Below are 19,707 nucleotides of genomic sequence, written 5' to 3'. Positions count from 1 at the left end.
TGCTCAAAAGTACTTTGAGAATTCCTCTACAGGTAGGTAACTCTTTCTGACTCTTCTGGGGCTGCTTTCTCAAGGAAATATGGTGGTTTTGCAGGTCTGGAGGACAGAAGAAGGCAGTAGTGATGCTGCTACTGCTATTGTTTGAAGGGACAGCATTGGAAGCAGGGGAGGAGGGAGGAACAGCACATGGGTATGGAGGGAATGCTGCAGTGTGAAGGATTGAGGACTCTGGATGGGAGTGGTGTCCAAGTGAAGAGTTATGAAATGGACCATGTGTGCTATTCCAGCTACAAAAAGAGCTGGCTTTATCTGCTAATATATGATAAATGAATTTGAAAGATTTGGTTTGCATAGCATCACTTTCTAGTACTGTGATGGTAAAGGTATCTGGGGCCCTCTCTGACCTAACAGCATCACCATGTGCAGTGATGATTATTAACCAGTCTGAAGCATTACTGTTATCAAGCTAACATTTTGGGATTTACTGTCCATTCACAGTGTGCTTTTTCTCCTAATCAAGAGTTTTGGTTTTTCTAACAAATGATAGTTGAGAGGAATCTTTCACAGCTGGTTTTTCTTTTATTTATTTCCTTAAAGTATTGAGTACCTACTGTGAAATAAAACTATGTTAAAATTGTGCTTTTTTCTAGCCCTTGAATATCAGTTTCTATCCCAACTTACCTTCAAAGGTTACAGTTTGCTTTCACATTTCTCCATTTTGCTGTGAGAGATAGGACGAGTGAAAATTAGTTTACTTTAAACAAAATGTTGGTGTTCTTGTGGCTGCTGAAGCATCTATTTAGCATTTTGTAGTTTTATTCGCTTTTTCATTTCAGTGTTAATCAGTGATGATGTGTGGGGTATAAAGAGAAATCAGTATATTTTGAATTATTAAAACATTTCAGAACATCAGGGTGAGCAAGGCCTCTAGGAGAAATGCACATATGTGTTTTCACAGAATAAGAAGGAGAAATGAAAACCTTATATTAGCAATCTTCTTTGCAGTTTTGAGTTGTAGCCTACTGAAGACTTGAGCTTTCTCTTCTAGATCCTCGGAAGCTTAGTCAGAAAACCAAGTTAATCAATTTTTATGCAGCAGTATATTTTAGAAGTATTTTCTTTACTATCTTGCCAAAAAGCATAATTAATTTTGTAAGATATACTTGGGTTATACTATAACTTTTGAAGGAAAATTTGCATATAAACCAGAAAAATGAGTTTATGGAAAGCAGGTAGATTGAAAATTATCTGAGCTACATATGCATTTCCATGGATGAGAGAATTATAAAAGTACTACTGTTTGAAGTGTTCAAAGAGTTCACTTAGAACATGTTTTATAAAACATCTCAGTGTATGAAAAATAGACCATTTTTGTAAGTTTTAATATATTTACCATTGAAAGAGAATGAAGGATGATTCAATTTATTTTAAAATTATCTCAAATTATAAAATAACTCCAGTGAATTACACTTTCCGTGTCTCTGGGGTCCATGTTTCTCTATGGATTACCAGGAACTTAACACTCACAGGACAATGTTGTTCTGGTTTAAATTTGTTACCTCTGTAATAGTTATCAGTTTAATGTGGAGTATTAACTTGATTTAAAATGCTTAAAGCTATTTGCAAAATTATTCTTTAAGTATTTATAAAAGAGTATGTAATGGGGGTAATGGTTACAAATTCCAGCCTGGTATGGCCAGGACACTCCTCTGTGACTACCCTACCTTCCCAGGTGCCCTTGTTTAATAGGTACAAGGCTCTGCAAGTGGAAACCGAATGATGAGGAAGATGGTTCATCTCTATAGGAAGACTCACTAAGGTGAAGTTTCCCTATGCACTGTGTTGAAATTGCTTCCAGAAAGAAAGATAAGGTATTGGCATAGTTCCAGTGAGGGGAACAGAAGGTCCAATTTCCTGGCAAGCCCCACTTCATAGGGAAGTCATCTGCTTCCCTGGGGGCTGGGTTACCGATAACATGAGGAAACTTTCAGCTCTGGTACAGCCCTTGGATTATTACCCCTTATTCCTTTCTCATGTAGGCAATTACGAAGTTTGCAATATGAAGGCCAAGGACAATCAGAAGAGGTTTCGGGGTCTTGGGACACGTGGTTACTATGGGATCAGGAGCATGAGTAGTGTTCTCCTTTATCCTTCCAGTTGCAGGGAATGGTGAGGGAGGAAACAAGAACCAGCAGATCGATACTTGGTGGCAACAGCTGGGCACACCTGTCTCAGACAGAGAGAAGGATCTTTGCACGAGGGTGCCGTGCTCGCTGAAAGAGCATTAAAGTGGATTGAAGGGGAAAAGGGCTAAACTCAGGCTTGCTAGACATAAACCTGGTGGCCGCACAGCAGTGTTGGACCAATGGAGTGGTAGCAAGATCCTTCACAGTGCTCTGTGATGTGTGAGTATGCTGGAGCACGTTTGAAATACATACAGTACATGCAGCATGAGGAACAAACTAAAGGAGTTGGAAGTGAGCAAATAAGGAGTTTTTTCATCTTTGTACCTCTTATGCCAGTGGGAAGAGCTATTTGGACAGGGGTGAGGGAATTTTACCTAGTTCCGGAAGAGGGCTGTATTCCCAAAGATGGCTAGAGAATATACCCCTCTGAGTCAGAAAACTTCCTGATGCCATTCATTGGACTCTGTCATTTAGGTAATGAAGATGGATATTGAACAGTCACCAGAACTGAAAAGTACTGAAAGTTTTATTGATCCAATAAAACAGCTTTGTCTCTGTTTTTGAGATGTGTTAGGACTATTATGTCTATAAAAAGGATATGCAATAATGCTTTCACTAGGATCAAGAAGGGCAATGTAGCTGCAATGTTTTCTTGCTTTATTTTTTAGACTCCTTAATTCTTTTTTACCTCAAATACAGTTTTGTGGTAAAGCATGTGCTTGCATATTTCTGTAAGTTACATGTGGTATTTTGCAGTTACCTGTTTTTACTCTTCAATACTGTAACATTAAAAAAAAAAACCCAAACACTGCAATTTAATTGACCTTTTTTTTAATTATTTTTACAAGTAAGACATGAAAAAAGAATGTTAAAGTAGGAGCACAAGTTATTTTTGGGAAGACATGATTCCAGCTTCTCTACGGTCTCTGCTTTCTTTTTCCAGTGATCATATCCTTAGCTGAGTTGCCATTGGGAACCAAGTGATACAGCCTGTTGCAGTTGGGAGCCATATTTTCTAGATTGTTGGAATTGGGAGTCAGGTGCTGCAGTGGTTTCTGAAGAGCAAGCATTCACACACTGGCAGCTTTCCACGTAGAGATAGGTATAATTTATGCTGGTTCCATTTTGGCAAGTGAGGGTCACCTCTCTCATTTGGGTGCTGAGTTCCTGGCAGCAACCACACTTGTGTTCCATCTGGTTTGCTTCAAGAGAGTACCTGTGTTCCACCGGGTGAAAAAAATGCATCTTGTTAAAAAGGCACAGAAAACCCCCTATGTGATTTTTGTTTTGCGAGTGTTTGGTTTGGTTTTGGGGTTTTTTTTTAACATCCTCTTTTCTTCCTTATCATGCACACTTATGATTTTCATTGTCTTCAATAATTAAACTGTTCTTGCTTCCATTGAATCCAATTCAGTTCAGTGGAATCATAAAAACATATTAACTTTGTTGCTGTTCTGCAGAATCGTGTAGGTTGGAACAGACCTTTCAGATCATCAAGTCTAAGCATTAACCCAGCACTACCCAGTCCACCACTAAACTGTGTCTTTAAGTGCCACACCTGCATGTCTTTCACATACTTGAAGGGATGGTGACTGAACTGCTTCCCTGGGCAACCTGTTCCAATGCATGACAACCATTTTGGTGAAGAAATATTTCCTAATATCCAATCTAAACCCTGGTACAACTTGAAGCCATTTTGTCTCATCCTTTCACTTATTACCTGGGAGAAGAGATCAACCCCACCTCACTACACCCTCCTTTCAGGCAGTTGTAGAGAGTGTGAATATTTCCCCCGAGCCTCCTTTTCTACAGGTAGAACACCTCCAATTCCCTCAGCTGCTCTTCAAGACTTATGCTCCAGACCCTTCCCCAGCTCTGTTGCCCTTCTCTGGACATGCTTCAGCACCTGCATGACTTTCCTTCAGTGAGAGGCCCAGAACTGGACTCAGGACTCAAGGTATGGCCTCATTATGGCTGAGTACATTGTCCTGGTCCTACTGGCCACACTATTGCTGATCCAGGCTGGGATGTTCTTGGTCGTCTTGGCCACCTGGGCCCACACTGGCTCATGTCCAGTTGCACCCCCAGGTCTTTTTCTACTGGGCACCTTCCCAGCCCCTCTGCCCCAGCCTGTAGCACTGTTTGGGGTTGTTGTGACCCAAGGGCAGGACACAGCACTGAGCCTCACTGAACCTCAAACAATTATTGATAAAGACATGCAACAGGACTGGCTGACACTGAGCCCCAGGAAACACCGCTGGTGACCATCCCCCAGCTGGAGGTAACCACTCAACACCACCCTCTGGGTCTGGCCATCCAGGCAGTGAACAGTTTTTTATGCAGTAAACAGTTCACCTGTCCAAGCTATGAGTTCCCAGCTTCTCCAGGAAAATGCTGTGAGAAGTGCTGTCAAAAACTTTATAAAAGTCTTTGTAGACAATATCCACAGCCTTTTCCTCATCCACTAAGTGGGTCCCCCTGTCCTAGAAGGAGATCAGGTTGGTCACGCAGCAGCTGCCTTCCCATACCCATCTTGGCTGGGCCTGATCTCCTTTTTACCCTGTATGTACTCCGTGATCACACTCAAGATAATTAGTTCCATGTCCTTCCCTGGCACCAAGGTCAGGCTGACAAGCCTGAACCCTGGGACCTTCATGGTTAACCAGATTGCTGACAAATTACTGAAAGTGGCTTTGTGAGCACCTTTTCCAGATCCCTCAGTACCCTTGGGTGATAAATTAACTTGACAGACCAGATAAAGGAAGCCATAGAGATGTTAAATGAATTTTTAGAACTTACATTGAGGAGCCAGGACAAGTTCCTTCACAATATGACAGCTGAACAGGTTCAGAAGACTCGCAGTCAGCATGGCTGATCACAGTTTCTTTGGTGTAAGGCTTGCAGGTTTTAGCTTCATAAAAAAAGGGGAGGAGAGAAAATATACTTCAGTTCTTTAGTTCTGAATTAAAGGAATTGTAAACCAGTTTCAAAGTGGTTGATGTCTGATTACTGAGAATCTGAAGTATGTGATGGGATAGGTACTGTGTAATGTATATGGAGTTGTCAGATTATTCTTTGATTTTTGGCTGTAAAGTGCATTTGGAAGATAATGCAGAGGCCTGAGTATTGCTGGTTTGATTTGTACTGTTCAGTATTAGGAAAAAAAATTTCATTTTTCTTTTGAACAAACATTGAAACACAGGATCTTAAATAGACTATGTGAAAACAGGATGAGTGAAGAATCCTTCCATTCACTCAAAGATAGTTACAGGTTGAGTATAGTGCTCTTCAGGCAGAACACAAACACAGCATTACTTACGTTTACATATTTTGCAGCAGCCATCAGATGTAATCTCTGTTTCATCCTTTGTAAAAGAAGAAGGATTTGTATTAGTACAAATAGTACTCACCATAGGAGTTTTCAATACTTGTAGCCTCATAAGAAAATACAACACTTTTCTTATTAATCATAGAGTAAGCCTAGTTTCATTCTAAAGACATTCCTGCAACTTCAGTAAAAGCAATTTGTTGTATTCTTCCTTGTCCCTCCTTGTTCACTTAAACTGAATTGAGTCAACGAAAGACTGAAAAAAACTTACAGGATCACACTCTGCGGGGTCGTACTCAGGGCATACTCTCTTAGTTTGGACTGCAACAAACTGATCTTCAATTTTTTCACATTTGTAGTGGCTGCACTGATCGAGTGGCAGGATCTCGTTAACCTAAGATTTTATAAGAAAAGTAAAAGTTGTTTTTTTTCATTGTGATCAGGTATGTCTGAGCTGATTAAATTCTCACTCCTCAGAGTCTCAGATGCTTCTGAACTTCTTTCAAGTGGCAAAAATGAAGTTCTACAAACTGTAGCTAGCTTGAAAGTTTAAATCCTGGCTCTGAACACTTATACCATAAGTTAGAAACCATTAGCCACAAAAATCAAAAATTTGATTCTAAATAATGTTCAACTCAGAAAGCTGATACATTGTTTTTTCAGAGCAATTTCAGTATTCTATTTTTACCATTAAGGGACATGAGTTGACTCTTAGCTGTTCTACCTTGTATGGCCTAACAGATGTGAAAATGAAAGGAATACTTACATTGAGCACATGAACCGTGTTGTTTCTGAGTTTGACTTTGCAAGCTACTTCAATACATTTCCCACAGCACTCTCCTTCCTCAGTCATGTATTGGTAACCCTACCCAGAAAGGCATGAACGAGAAAGTATGTTGAATTAGTGATGGAGAATTCTAGTCTTGCTGTAGCTGACTGGGCAGCCTAGAGAACCTGAACTCACCAGCGGGCACGATGTCTCACACTGAACTGTTTCACAATGCATAATGTTTGCATTAGTCTCTGGATCCTTCTCAGAACTGCAGGTGCACTTCTTACATGAATCAATTACTACTGACTTTCCAACCTGCAAGACAGAAAAAAAACAAAAAAACATTCAAATGACAACATTTCTATATAATATAAAGGCAGAGTTGAAAGCATTGCTGAGAACCACTAAGGTTGCTGAAACTCAAGTATGAGAGTTCTCAAATTCTCTTTGAATGTAGAGGTTTTTTGGCTTTATGCCTTGCAGGAAAGCTCATATTAAGAGGAAACTAAATGAAGCAATGTAAAAGAGAGCAGCAAATTAATTAAATTAAGATTGGTTTGTACTAATTTTTTTACCAGCTTTTTAATGCTCCATTTAAGAATACTTTTTCCTCTATAAGTTATGTTCAGTGGTTGTAAAACAATTATAATTTAAAATAGGTCTTTACATATGCAGATAGATAAGCAGACATCTAAATTTACAGATGGATTTTAGTCTTTCTAAAATGTATCCCCAAAGACTCCAGTGCTAATATTTAAATTACGAGTTAATGACCTAAGTACCAATTTTAGCAAAAGGGTTTAGGTATCAGTTAAATCAAAAATGTTAACTTTTGGGTTTATTTCAAAGAGCAATTGAGTTTGGGCTATTCATCAAATTGTCTGGTAAAGTCATTAATTACAGAAGTGAGAGGAAGCTTAAAAAGAAAGTACATCACTAAAAATGGTACACTCTTCTACTACTCGATGAGGAAGACTTCTGTGACAAATTTGACTTTGACTTTAAAATACCCAAACAATGTCCCATTAAGGGCTACAGAGAAAAACCCCCAAAAACAGGTACTGGGTAAAGAACTTTCTCAAAGACTTATTTTGGTAGAAAGATGTACCTTTCACTTCCAGCAATATACTGCTATATCATTCTTACCGTGTACAATGTTCCGTTAATCACACAGACATCAGGTATTGGTTCTAAAAAACAAAACAAAAAATAAATTCCAGAATAACTCAAATTGTGAGTCTTCCTGAGAAGTCAAGATGTTATCAGGTTTTGTTAGTAACACAGAGTATGGAAAAGTTGAATTCAATCCCCCTATGCGCTTAGACTTCATATGTAGTGTAGCTGAATGTTTATGTAAAGCTTTATCATTAAAATCAGCTGGAAGAGATGGAGAGAAATGGCTTGAAACACAAGCTATGCCTGAAAAATCCCTTTTCTGCTCTTTCAAGATCTGGTTCAATTCAAATTAAATTAGTTGTTTCCTCTGGGAACCCTCAGCCTCCAAGTGATAAACAAAGATGCTTCAGTTATTGATTCTTTATGACATTTCAATACATGGCTTGTACAGAAGATTGACCCTGTGGAAATACTAAAGGTATTCCTACCTAATGTAAATCTGACAACATGGCAGAACTCATCTATGTCTTTCACAGAACTGCTTTGAACTTGCCTGTTCCTTTGTTTTGACTTTCCTTTTTCAGGCTTAATTTATGGGTACTTTTTTCTTTTTAGTCTATTGCACAAGTATACATACATAAAATATGTGTATATAAAAGTGTATGTTCATAAATTAACTAATATAACTGTAGGATTTTTTTATTTTCATGAGCATCTGGCAAGAGTGTAAGTATAATTATTACTTTTCATACAATGTCAATTCAGTTATTGATTACAATTTACTTTGTACTATTGCTTCCTGTTACTTGGTCTTGTAGTTGACTGTTAAGCTTTTTAGTGTCTTATATTTATGCATCTTAGTTTAGGGGCATTTAGGCTGATGTTAATGTGCTCCAATGTTCCATTAATAACATGAAAAAGATTCATTGATAACATTTATAATTACAGGTACAAAGATAGTTGAACTACATAGACCAGTGAATGTCCAAAATATTATTCTGCTCTCCCACCCATTCTCTCATCAAAGTTAAATGAAAATAACATTATTTTTTTTAAACAAAGCTTCAATGCATATTTAGCCAAAAATCATTGTGTGTTCACTGAGACAGAAAAATTTAAGAAATATTTTGCTGTTATTGTGATACATTAGAACTTCCTTAGGTATTAACAGAAGTGCAAATGTAATTTACTGGAGTGCTATTTATACATGTATTTTTAATACTTACGGCATTCAAATGCAGGACAACATGGGTCTTTTTGTGGTAGTACAGCCATGGAAACAAATCCTAGGTCACAAGTTGTTTGCTGAGCTGTTTGGCATGGGAGTGGCTGGCATTGCACAGTAGCAGTGAGAAAGTCACAGACACACATCTGGCATTCATCTATCCACTCCTCTCCAGGCTGAAAATATGTAAATTATTTATTCTTAAATGCTCCTTCATCCTAGTTGTTTAGTTTTAACCTAAGATATACTCTCAAAATTAGTAGAAAATTCAGATTGGAGTTGTTTTAGCACATCATTTAAGAACAGATATGCTAAGAATAAGCACAGAATTTTCTTCTGCATAAAAAGAATGGTATTTTACATTTCACAGCTAGTCTACTTATGTCTATGAAATTTAAATGACTTTTACTAAAACCAAAAGTCTTTGCCGTGGTCTTAGTGAGCTTTTCCACCAAGAGATTACTTCAAAGTCTGGTAATGCCAGGTTAAATAATTGTGTGCTCTCAGGTCATTTGTTACATGACCAACTTTGTTATTGAGCTACATAGAGGTTGATTTGAATTGGCTGTTAAAGGACAGAAATTGGTCCGGTTTTGCAACAGTGGTGTATTAGAAAGTAGGGAGGGGAACCACCTTTCGTGCAGGATTGACATCAGTGCAGTTTCTTTCTACTGAAGTTGTGGTAGTTGTTGCAGTGGTTGGTGAGGCAGCTTGTGATGTAGTTGAGGGGGCGACTGAAGGAGCAGGAGTTGTCAGAGGACATGGCCCGTAGAAGGGCTCAATCTCACATTCTTTGCTGCAAAGTGCATAAAAATTACAGCCAGCTCTATCTGTTCTGTTGTATACCACTTCCCCTGCAGATGAAAATTGGAAGAGAAATTACAAGAATGAAAACACATAGGGAGAAAAACCAAGAAAATATTGTAAAAATATTAAGTGTATTCATGTATAAAATGTTCTATGTTTAGATGATTTTGAGTTGTTATATTTAATTAAATAGAGTCTTAGGAGTTCATATTGCTTATGAAATTTTTTATAATTGTAAAATCAGACACTTACCAGGAGAAAATAAAGTTTCAAACACATGACAAAAGCATGGAGGTATTTTGCTGGATGTAACAGATGTGCTGGTGGAAGAACTGAAGGTTGCAGGAGTCCTTGTTGTAACAAGACTTGATTGTGATGTACCAGTTGAAGCTGCTGTTGAGTACAAGTAATAATTTACTTTGCAGGTACAGAATTTTGATTGAATAATTTTAACATCTTCAAGAAGTCTATTCAACATTCTGGCAAACCAAGTGAACATTGAATATTTGCATTCAAATATTTGACCTATTCATAAGTGGAGATTATGGAAATTTTTTCATTGCACATTGAATAACATCTGACCTTTGGAAAATCTGACAAGATTTACCTCTAAAGTTTTGAAAAGTTTCAACTTTTTAAGGAAGTATTGATACTAGAAGATAATTAAGCTGAAACATAAATACTAGCAAAAAAGGGGGAGAATGATTTAAAATTTGTTTATGTGTTTTAACAAATATAAATGGTCATAGGCTAATATAATCACAGACTGGTATAGGGAAAGAAGCCACAAAATTCAGATATTAATGTTGGTCTAAAGAAAATGATGCTTGTAAAATTTTAAAAAGTAGACAAGGACATACCAGGACTGACAGTGGTGTTGAAGAAAACTGTTAGAGGGGTATCTTCTACAGTAGGACAAAAGAATGTTATAAGAATTTACCTGTAGTACTTCCAGACTGAGGAAGAGTGGTAGTGAACACAGCTGAGGGGCCAGAAGTGGTTGTTAATCTTATTTCAGGTGAAGTGGAGGCAGTGCTAGTGGTGGTAGTGGTGATGCTTGTGCCCTCACTAGCTGAGGCTGTGGTGCTGGGGCCAGCCGTGGTGCCTGTGGTGGTTCTTATTTTAACTTCAGAGGGTGTTGTGGGAGATGTTGTAGACTGGGTTGCCACAGTGGAGGTTTCTCCTGGAGCAGAGGTGGCAGAGCTTCTTGTGGTGCTTCCTGCTGTGGTTCTGGAGGTGCTGGCAGTGCTGGTGGCAGGGGTAGGCACTGTTGTTGTGGGTGGGGTGATGGTTGTTGTACCTTCATTCTGAGGCAGAGAGGTGCTGATGGTGGTAGCGGTCATGGTTGTGCGCTCTCTGGCTGAAACTGTGGTGCTGGGGCCAGCCGTGGTGCTTGTGGTGGTTTGTATTTTCATTGGCTCTGTGTATCTTGGGGTGACGATGGTGGTTCCTTCTGTTGAGTGGGTACTTGTTGTTCCTACAGTGGTTGTTATTTCTTGCTGTGGAAGTGTGGCAGCAGGAGTTGGTGTTGCTGCAGGTTTTGTTGCTACAGTGGTCGTTTCTGCTGGGAAATATGTTGTCGAGGTGCTTACAGTGGTTCCTGGGGTTGGTACTGTTGTCTGGCAGTGTTTTCGTTCACAGCACAGCACTGAGACCTCATAGTCAAAGCAGGTGGGGTACTTAATAGTCTGATCCTTATTTCTGCACACAAGCCCCCTGTCAAGACTGCAGTCAAATTTCTGTTCCATTATTTTCACCATGGTGTCAGAGTAGTCTTTAGCTCGGCACTTGATGTCTTGAGGCTTGGCACACAACTCATAACCAGCAGCTCGGATGTTTTCAAATGTCTCTAAATCTCCATTTTCGCTGCCCGGTGTAGGGGAGTCCACATTAAACCACTGTGTCCAGGCACAGCTCTCCACCACGCAGTTGTCTGTGGTATTGGAGATGCGGACAGTAGTGGTGCCTGGCATGGGCACTCTTGTTGTGGGTGGGGTGATGGTGGTTGTGCCTTCGGTCTGAGGGGGAGACGTGCTGGTGGTGGTAGTGATGATGGTTGTGCCCTCTCTGGCTGAGGCTGTGGTGCTGGGGCCAGCCGTGGTGCCTGTGGTGGTTCTTATTTTAACTTCAGAGGGTGTTGTGGGAGATGTTGTAGACTGGGTTGCCACAGTGGAGGTTTCTCCTGGAGCAGAGGTGGCAGAAGCTCTTGTGGTACTTCTCTCAGTAGTCCTGGAGGTGCTGGCAGTGCTTGTGGCTGGTGTGGGCACTCTTGTTGTTGTTGGGATGACGATGGTTGTACCTTCAGTCTGAGGCGGAGAGGTGCTGATGATGGTTGTGCCCTCTCTGGCTGAGGCTGTGGTGCTGGGGCCAGCCGTGGTGCCTGTGGTGGTTCTTAATTTTGTTTCAGGGGTGGAGGCAGTAATTGTTGATGTTGTTTGAACAGCAACAGTGGGTAATACAGTTTGAAGAGTTTCTTCTGTAGATGTACTGGTGCTTTCCCTGGTGGTTGTCGCGATGCTGGCACTGGTGGTAGCTTGTGTTGGCACTCTTGGTCTGGGTGTCGTGACAGTCGTGCCTTGTGTTGGCAGGGCTGTAGTACTGGAGATTATTGTGGTGCCCGGTGTTGTTTGTAGTGTTGATTCAGGGAGCGTGGAGATGGTATTGGGTGGTGATGGAGCTTGGGTTACCACAGTGGAGGTTTCTGCTGCAGTAGTTGTGATTTGGTACCCTCTTGTTGAGAATTGTGATGTTGTTGCTGTTACTGACGTTTCGGTTTGAGTCGTCGTTCTTTCTCGGTCTCTCATTGGTGTTGTAGTTACTTCACTTTCTTGTTTTTGTGTTGTTGGTATTATTGTTGTCTGTACTGTAAATGGTGTTGATTCTACAGCAGTAGTTGTGAATTCGCTTGTGGTTGTGGGTGTTGTAGTTTGTGCTTCTGAACATGGTATGTATCTGCAGCATGATATTCTGATTTCATAATTATAGCACTGCTTAGATTCTTGGTCCTGGTTATTGCATATTAATCCTCTGCTTTGACTACACTCTACAGTTTGGTTAAGGTTGGTAATTTCAGTATCTGGGTGTTCTTTGGCTCTGCATTGAACATCGCTTGGGTTTGTACACACACTGTATCCTTTATCCTTGAGATTTTGATATGTTTCATAATCTCCACTGTCCTCTTTGTTTTCAGGCTGAGTGGTATCATACCATTCTGACCACACACAGACATTTTTCACACATACAGTTGTCACTGGTGTTGCAGTTGTCATTTCTGTAATTTAAAAAAGGAAACATAAGTCTTGTCTGTTCTTAATAAAGAGAGATCCAGGAAGAAATTATTAATCTTCCATACACTTTTTGTTGTAAATAGTTTTTTAATATTAGGTAATATTTTAATTTTAATGAACTTGCTTTGGAGTTTCAAATTTCATTTCTAAAGTAGGTTTTGACTTTTTGCCTGTCTTATTATTGTAGAGGTAGTTTCTTTGACATCTGTACCTAAATATAGGTAATCTGATATCCTTTGCACAGTATGTCACTGCTTAGATAATAGATCACACAATTGCTTTGGTATAAGTAGAGGAGGTTTTATTCTCCTTGATATTATCTCTGTATTTATTTACACTTAACTGCATAACCATGCAGATTTTAAAATATTTTGACCAGTTAATGACTTTTCTATTTAGTTCAATATTACCACACGTAACATATTTATAAATATATGTACTTAACCTCTATGTATTTTATATATAGTACTTTATAATAGAGAATACAGATATACTATATATGAAATATATAATCTAATAGGTATTTTCCATGTATTTTCATAAGACTTCATATTCCTGGCACTATGAAGATAACCATGTGGAATAGATACTAATTTCTCAATATGAAGGTTATTTAATAGATGACTTAAATTTGAATATTTATTTCTTGCTGTAGTACAATTTTGCGGATATGTTTCTCAGAATTACTCAGAATTTGGTCATTGTAATAAATTAACTGCAGGAATAATATAGCAGTGTACTCCAGGTGTAGAATGAAACTGTTGATTTGGGTACTAAACACAATTATGAAAGGTTCCAAAGAATGGTTATAAATAGTTTAAACATTCCCTCAAACTAAATTTCTTATGTGCTCACTAATTTTAGAAATGGCAGCAACTGTCTTTCGTGTTTTCAGAAGCTGGTCTAGAACTGCTGGAGTTTTTTTGCAAGGAAATGAGAAGATTCTCCAGGATGCAGTGATTAATAAACTCTATTAATTTTCCCCCTGGGATCACCGTGATAAAACAGAGGAGACTGAGTTTGTAAGAAATGCTGTATTCATTTCTATATCCTTAACTATTCTTTTTCAACTAAAGCTACCAGGTGAACTGGCAGCTCCAGTAGAAGTCAATAGTTTCAAGTAAAATTATATCCTGTTAACTGATGAAAAGGTTCTGCCTTTCAGGTAATTTTTACTTACAGATATTTTTGAGTAATTTTAAAGATTATTCATGCATACCTGAAGCAGTAGTTGTGGGCTGACTTGTGGAAAATGTAAATGGGGTTGTTGTAAAAATGCCACATTTAAAGATGTTTCTGCTTATCGTTCCATTGACATCGCATGTTGCACTGAAACACCATCCAGTTCCATCTGTGGTGTTGTAGATGAGTTCACCATATTTATAGCTATTCCCTTCATAAATGCAGTTGCAGGCTGTAATTCAGAAGTTTATTGTCAGCTCATGCATCTGTGTAAAGATAGCATCCAATACTTCTTTTTCTAAATAATTTTTCTTAACTATCTTACCTTTATCATCAAACTTGCACTGTAAACCTTCTGATGTGCACTCACTGAAACAGAAAGCATAAAACCCCATATATTTTGTGATTGTGATGTAATATTATTAGTCATCTTTCTGACAGATACTGGCATCAAAAGGCAAGGCACTTTGTGTTTATTCCTAGAGTATTCTGTTCATTTTGGCTCCTTTTTGGCCATTATTTTCCAAAATCTTCCTTTATATTAAACCCAAACTTGCAAATAGCAGTGAAGTGAAATATTATGCAAAGTTACAGGTAGAAGTCTCAAGGAAGACTTTCCTTTTTTCCTTCATAACACTTTCCTTGCATTTGCAATGTTTTTGTACTAAAATAGAAGGCTAAAAGTGTAAGTCTAAATGCTCAAATGACACAAGTATGTTACAAAATCCTTGGAAGCAGGCCGCTAATAAATATCTTCACTCATGGCACAACATTTTTCCTGCCACAGGAATGTGAAATAAAGATAGCCTAGTCATAAAGGACTTCTTGTTCTTGATGTATCTTAATGCTGAGGATTTACAATATAATCGGGAACAAATTCATTAAAACATAAAATCACATAAAACCTTCTTATTAAGTAGGAAAACTAGCATTAGATCATAAGGCATTATTTCATCACAGGTAGCATGAGCCGATCCTGCACGTAACAGGAACATACAACTTCCCCCTGGAGTTTTGATCTTTTTTCCCTTGTATATAATGACGCTGGTGTGTTAAGTCTTACCATATATTACATTCATCCCGCTTATATATCTTTCCATCTTCATCATCATAACAGTCACAGAGACTAACACACTTCATCTGATCCTCATGAAAATATGGCTTGTCTGGTGGGCAGTTAGGGTAGCAGCCTGAAGGTGGAAAAGGTAAGAATGAGATACAGTGAGCAAAGGTTTTATTTGCGCCAAATGCATTTGCAGGGCTTGTTTTTAATAGTCATCATGTTTTTACTTTATGTTTTGCAATAGCTCTAGGAAGAAATGCAGAGTTACTAGCGTCAGCAGAGCCCATCCAGAAGAACTTATCCTAGAGATCTTCTTACTGCAGTTTCCATACTCTGCCTCCATTCACGTGCATGTATTGATATTAGAGAAAATTCAATTGTGCAAATGCAGCTGATGGAGGAAATATACTTCATCAAAGACAATTTAAAACATGGCAATATGTACCCTCTAGGAGGTACTTGCAGCTATTTTTACCTTCTAAACCTGGCAGGTCATTGAGGCATTTTCCACTTGGGTTCTTACAGGTCTTCATACAGGAAGCACCACAAGGCTTATAGTGCCATTCGCATTCTCCTTGCTGATTGTAATAATCACAGAACAGTGCTAAGGAGAAACAGAAAGTTGAACATATTCAGGGAAAGAAAAAAAAAGAGCCAACAGCTTAAGCATGAAAAATTGACACAGTGAGATATTAATGCACATACATAAGATACTGTACACTTAGCTACATTTTAGGGAGTGTTTATGACACAAAACTTACGACAAATTGTTGGGCTTCTCCAGGCTACGCATACACCAACTTCACTGCATGCTTGAGCATAGGCAGCTACTGCTGTGCAAAAGCAATCACAGTCTCCTCCAGTGTCACAGGCACAAGCATCTGTCACACATGCTTGGTAATATTTTGCTGGTTCAACCTGTTATTAAACAGAAATATAATACTATGCATCCTGCCTTCTAAGTGATTTCTTACCTTTGCTAGAGTAGTTTTCTTACAATTGTAGTATCCCAGAGGAAAGGCCTACATTGGTAATTTCTTTTTCTTTTGTTAGACACTGTAAGACACCTGAGGTGATGCCAAATGATACATCCAAATCATGTATTGACAGATTTTTAGAAACCTAGACTTGTATCCTGGTGTAAGATTAGATTAATTAAAAAAAAAAAAAATTAGGCAACTGCACAGTTACCTGACAACATTTGTTGTGTATTTACAGGTAAAGGCTATGCTGATACTTCATTCCTGTATTATTATTATTTCATTGAGCTTGCCTTCTCTGCCTGGTATGTGAGAATTGTTATTCAAGTCAGGTTGCAAGGAAATGCTTATAATTATGAAATTATTATTATTACTTTGTAGTTATTTTTCTTTTTTAAATGTCTTTTTATTTCTTACAAGTAGGAACTATAAATCTATTCCACTGAGGGTGATTCAGACTGGAGTTTTCCTGGCACAATTTGAAGTGAAACATATTAATAAACGAAGCATGCATGTTAAAACCTTTGAGAATAGCACCTTCAACAACCCACAGACTTCGTTTTCCCACAGTACATGTCTGCCCTGGTAATACCTGAGAGTGACAGGCAGCAAAGACATTGCTGTTGATGATGCTACACTGCTTCTCTGACCAGGATTTCCGATAAGGGTTGGTAGAACATGGGTCCTTGACACTGGAAGCATCAGGGCATGTAGAGGATACTTTCCAGCTGTTTCCAAACTCTAGGACATTCTCTACTACAGATTGACTCCTCGTAGTAAAGTCATTGACACTGTTGCCATCATAATTTCCACAGAGACCACAGACCTGGCCCTGCAAAAGGATGTAAATAAAAGAATAATAGATGTGAGAAAACTTGAAAATCTGAGACTGAAAGAATACTTGGAAGTCTATCTCTTAGAATGGTGGCATTCCATTCTATCAGTCCTAAACATCTTCATACTCTGGGATAGAGGAACAGAATATGACCACTAAGGCTAGAAGGATACTGTTCTTAACTTTTTTCTTTTAAATATGAACAATAAAACCAACTTTGTCATCATAAACCTTCTGTCTTTGAGGTAGATTTTTAACAAGGAAGTGAGGACTCACTCCGCTGATTAAAAGTTTCATTTAAGCCTGGTTTTATACAGTAGCTATACATATAAAAACAAACTTCCAGCTATTATTACCACTTCAGACACCTAATCTATTAATTGAGTCTTTACCATTAAGTCTGCTCACAGGTATATAAGGAAATTACATTTTCCTTGTGCATCCAGAAATATCCCTCATTCTGAATGTATGGATCTGTACAACTGTGAGAGGCTGCAATACATGCTTTTTCTATGAAACCAAGGTGCACACTTTCCATATTACTACTGTTTTTAAAAAATGCTGGTAAGTGATGCAGGGAAAGAACCTATGGTACTGAAAGAAGTTGGTTCTAAATTATGCTTAGTTTAAATACCTAATTTAAATGTCATTTTGGTATGCATTAAGATAGAAATTTCTGTATTTACTACAGTTTTTTGTGCTTATATATCATAATCTAAGAGAAGGAGTATGAAAATTTGAATTAATTTTCCTTAGCGTCTGTGTGGTTATATGCTTGACAAATACTTGGTGGCATAAAAGAGGCTTTTACTCATTATACACTCCTTGTTCTTGAAGTGTGATAATTTGTGTGTCAATAAGAACTGGAAACAATGGATTATTTTCAAGATCAAGCCTATTCAGCTGATTTATACACAGGTAGTTATGTAATTTTAATAAGTCTGATAACCTGTAACAAGGTTCCGTTTGTAATTTCAACAAAGTCAAGTCCAAAATAGTGTTTTGCCAACTGAAGTTCTGTCAGGCCAAATAGGCACTGGAAGCTGCCTTCCAAGCTCAGAATGGCAGCAGGATGATGACAAGGCTTCCTGAGGTACCAGTGGAATGGAAAGCAATGTGGGATGAATGGCAGGAATGCTAGAGACATCACTATGTGGGATCCTGGCAGGGTCTCAACAAGATTCACACCCAGTCAAACCTGGACAGTAAATTGCCATTGAACTGCTAGTTCCGCACCTTGAAATCAGGGCTGAGCTTGATGAAGATGCTGGTTTTCTTGTCCCACATGAGGATCAGTCCACTTTTGGTCTCAATTACCAGGTACATCCCCATATAGCGGACTGTGTATGGCACCTCGTCATTCTGTCCTCTCTTTACGACACTGACACGCTCTTCACCAAGGATCAGCTCATAGCTCTGAAACAGGAGGAAAAGGTAAGGAGAAATGAGCTCAGTAGCTGCAGCAGTGCTCTCAAACATGTTTTGCTGCTTTTAAGAGTACTATGAATAGTTTATACCATGAAAACAATAATCTAAATGCAATAAATCAAAGCAATATAATTAAAATCTCAGGTTCCTGGAAGTGTGGTAACATATTTTGAATGGCGTATGTTTAAAAAGTGTCTTTTGACTGTCATGGAGGAGCTACATTGCATACAATAAAAGAATCTTCTGACACAATAGGCTAAATTTCTGCCTTTAGACCTTTACTTTTCCCAAGGACGATGTAAGATAGTGTAGGAAGTTGAAAACACAGAAAGGTAGGAAGATCTACCAAATATTTCACTTGAATCTGATGTAAACTTAATTTAATAGTTGAATTGCTTTTTAAAATATTTTCCGAATTCTTTGAAGCAGTAGAAATCTAGGCTTCTCCTAAGCCTTAGCAGGTACAAAACAAAACTGCTCTGTATGCAAAACCTTCTTACCTCTAAGAAAACTTTGATAGACTTTGAGCAAGTTGTCCCGGTGTTGCCACAGGGAACATTTTCAGTGGCAACTCTGAAGGTTCCATTGACTGTGCCACTTTTCCCACAGTGGTCCTGGATAGAGAATAACATTTCAAGATATATTATTTTTACAGATAGGATCAGGATTACCTCTCATTTGCTACTGCTAGCTATCAGTACCTGGACTAGTGTGTATTCACAGTTTCCATTGAAGCTGAACCTTTTGTCATCAAAGGTATTATAATGACCATCTCCATAAACAGCACAAGTGCCCAAACATTGATCTTTGGTACATTCCCACTTCCTATTCTTGCATACACTAGAAAAAAAAAAAGAATTAAATATTTTAATAACAAAACAACTTACTCTTTTGTGTAGACATATCTGAACAATCAATATTTGTTTGGCAACCCATCCCTGCCAAATGCTGTATTTTTTCTGGGAATAAAACACTCTTTTACATTTTTAATGTAAAAACTAAAGAAAATTCTGTTCTGCTACCTGAATACCTTAACTGCAAAACTAGGTACTTAATAAACCCTGTAGTCCTAAAGGTTTCCTCCCATTTTCTGCTTTGGCCATCTGACAGATATCAGAAGGCAACCTTCTCATACTGTGTAATCCAAAACGAGAATATCTAAAATCCATCAACTGATTAGATTTGCAATCCAAATCTTTTACTATAAAAGGTCTTTAGAAAGGCAAATGATGGCATCAGGAATGCTACTTCTGCAGATATACTTACCAGGTGTTACAGTCGAAGTTGATCTTTTCCCCAGGCTGATACATGGCTTCATTATGAATACATGGACATTCCCCTTCAGGAATACAACCACCCTTTCCATCTAACACAAGCCCATCTGGGCATATGCAGCCAGATGTACATTGTGAGCTATACTGGAAAAGATAAAAGAAAAACATAATTTTAGAGTGAAATGATCACATTAGAAAAAGGAAGAATAATTTTCATTAAAGGT

At 38.3% G+C, this 19,707-nt stretch overlaps 1 protein-coding gene across 1 annotated transcript in view; it reads right to left on the bottom strand.

Moving 5' to 3' along the window:
* Positions 1-4,689: 4,689 nt before the first annotated feature.
* Positions 4,690-19,707, bottom strand: part of LOC121341487 (mucin-5AC-like) — a 41,296-nt gene continuing 26,278 nt past the window's right edge. Inside the window, exons 20-34 of the mRNA XM_041415012.1 lie at positions 19,476-19,627; positions 18,911-19,049; positions 18,710-18,823; positions 18,018-18,197; positions 16,539-16,778; positions 15,728-15,884; positions 15,442-15,570; positions 14,967-15,093; positions 14,229-14,272; positions 10,375-12,705; positions 7,433-7,476; positions 6,479-6,601; positions 6,281-6,379; positions 5,786-5,908; positions 4,690-4,836 (exon numbers count right to left, since the gene is read on the bottom strand). Of these exons, the coding sequence (XP_041270946.1) occupies positions 4,690-4,836; positions 5,786-5,908; positions 6,281-6,379; positions 6,479-6,601; positions 7,433-7,476; positions 10,375-12,705; positions 14,229-14,272; positions 14,967-15,093; positions 15,442-15,570; positions 15,728-15,884; positions 16,539-16,778; positions 18,018-18,197; positions 18,710-18,823; positions 18,911-19,049; positions 19,476-19,627 (4,149 nt within the window). The remainder of the gene's footprint in view (positions 4,837-5,785; positions 5,909-6,280; positions 6,380-6,478; positions 6,602-7,432; positions 7,477-10,374; positions 12,706-14,228; positions 14,273-14,966; positions 15,094-15,441; positions 15,571-15,727; positions 15,885-16,538; positions 16,779-18,017; positions 18,198-18,709; positions 18,824-18,910; positions 19,050-19,475; positions 19,628-19,707) is intronic.

This window comes from Onychostruthus taczanowskii, unplaced genomic scaffold (assembly GCF_017590055.1).
Source record: "Onychostruthus taczanowskii isolate IOZ18803 unplaced genomic scaffold, ASM1759005v1 scaffold49, whole genome shotgun sequence".
In the NCBI taxonomy this organism is placed as follows: Eukaryota; Metazoa; Chordata; class Aves; order Passeriformes; family Passeridae; genus Onychostruthus; species Onychostruthus taczanowskii.
This window is presented reverse-complemented; position numbering and strand designations above follow the sequence as displayed.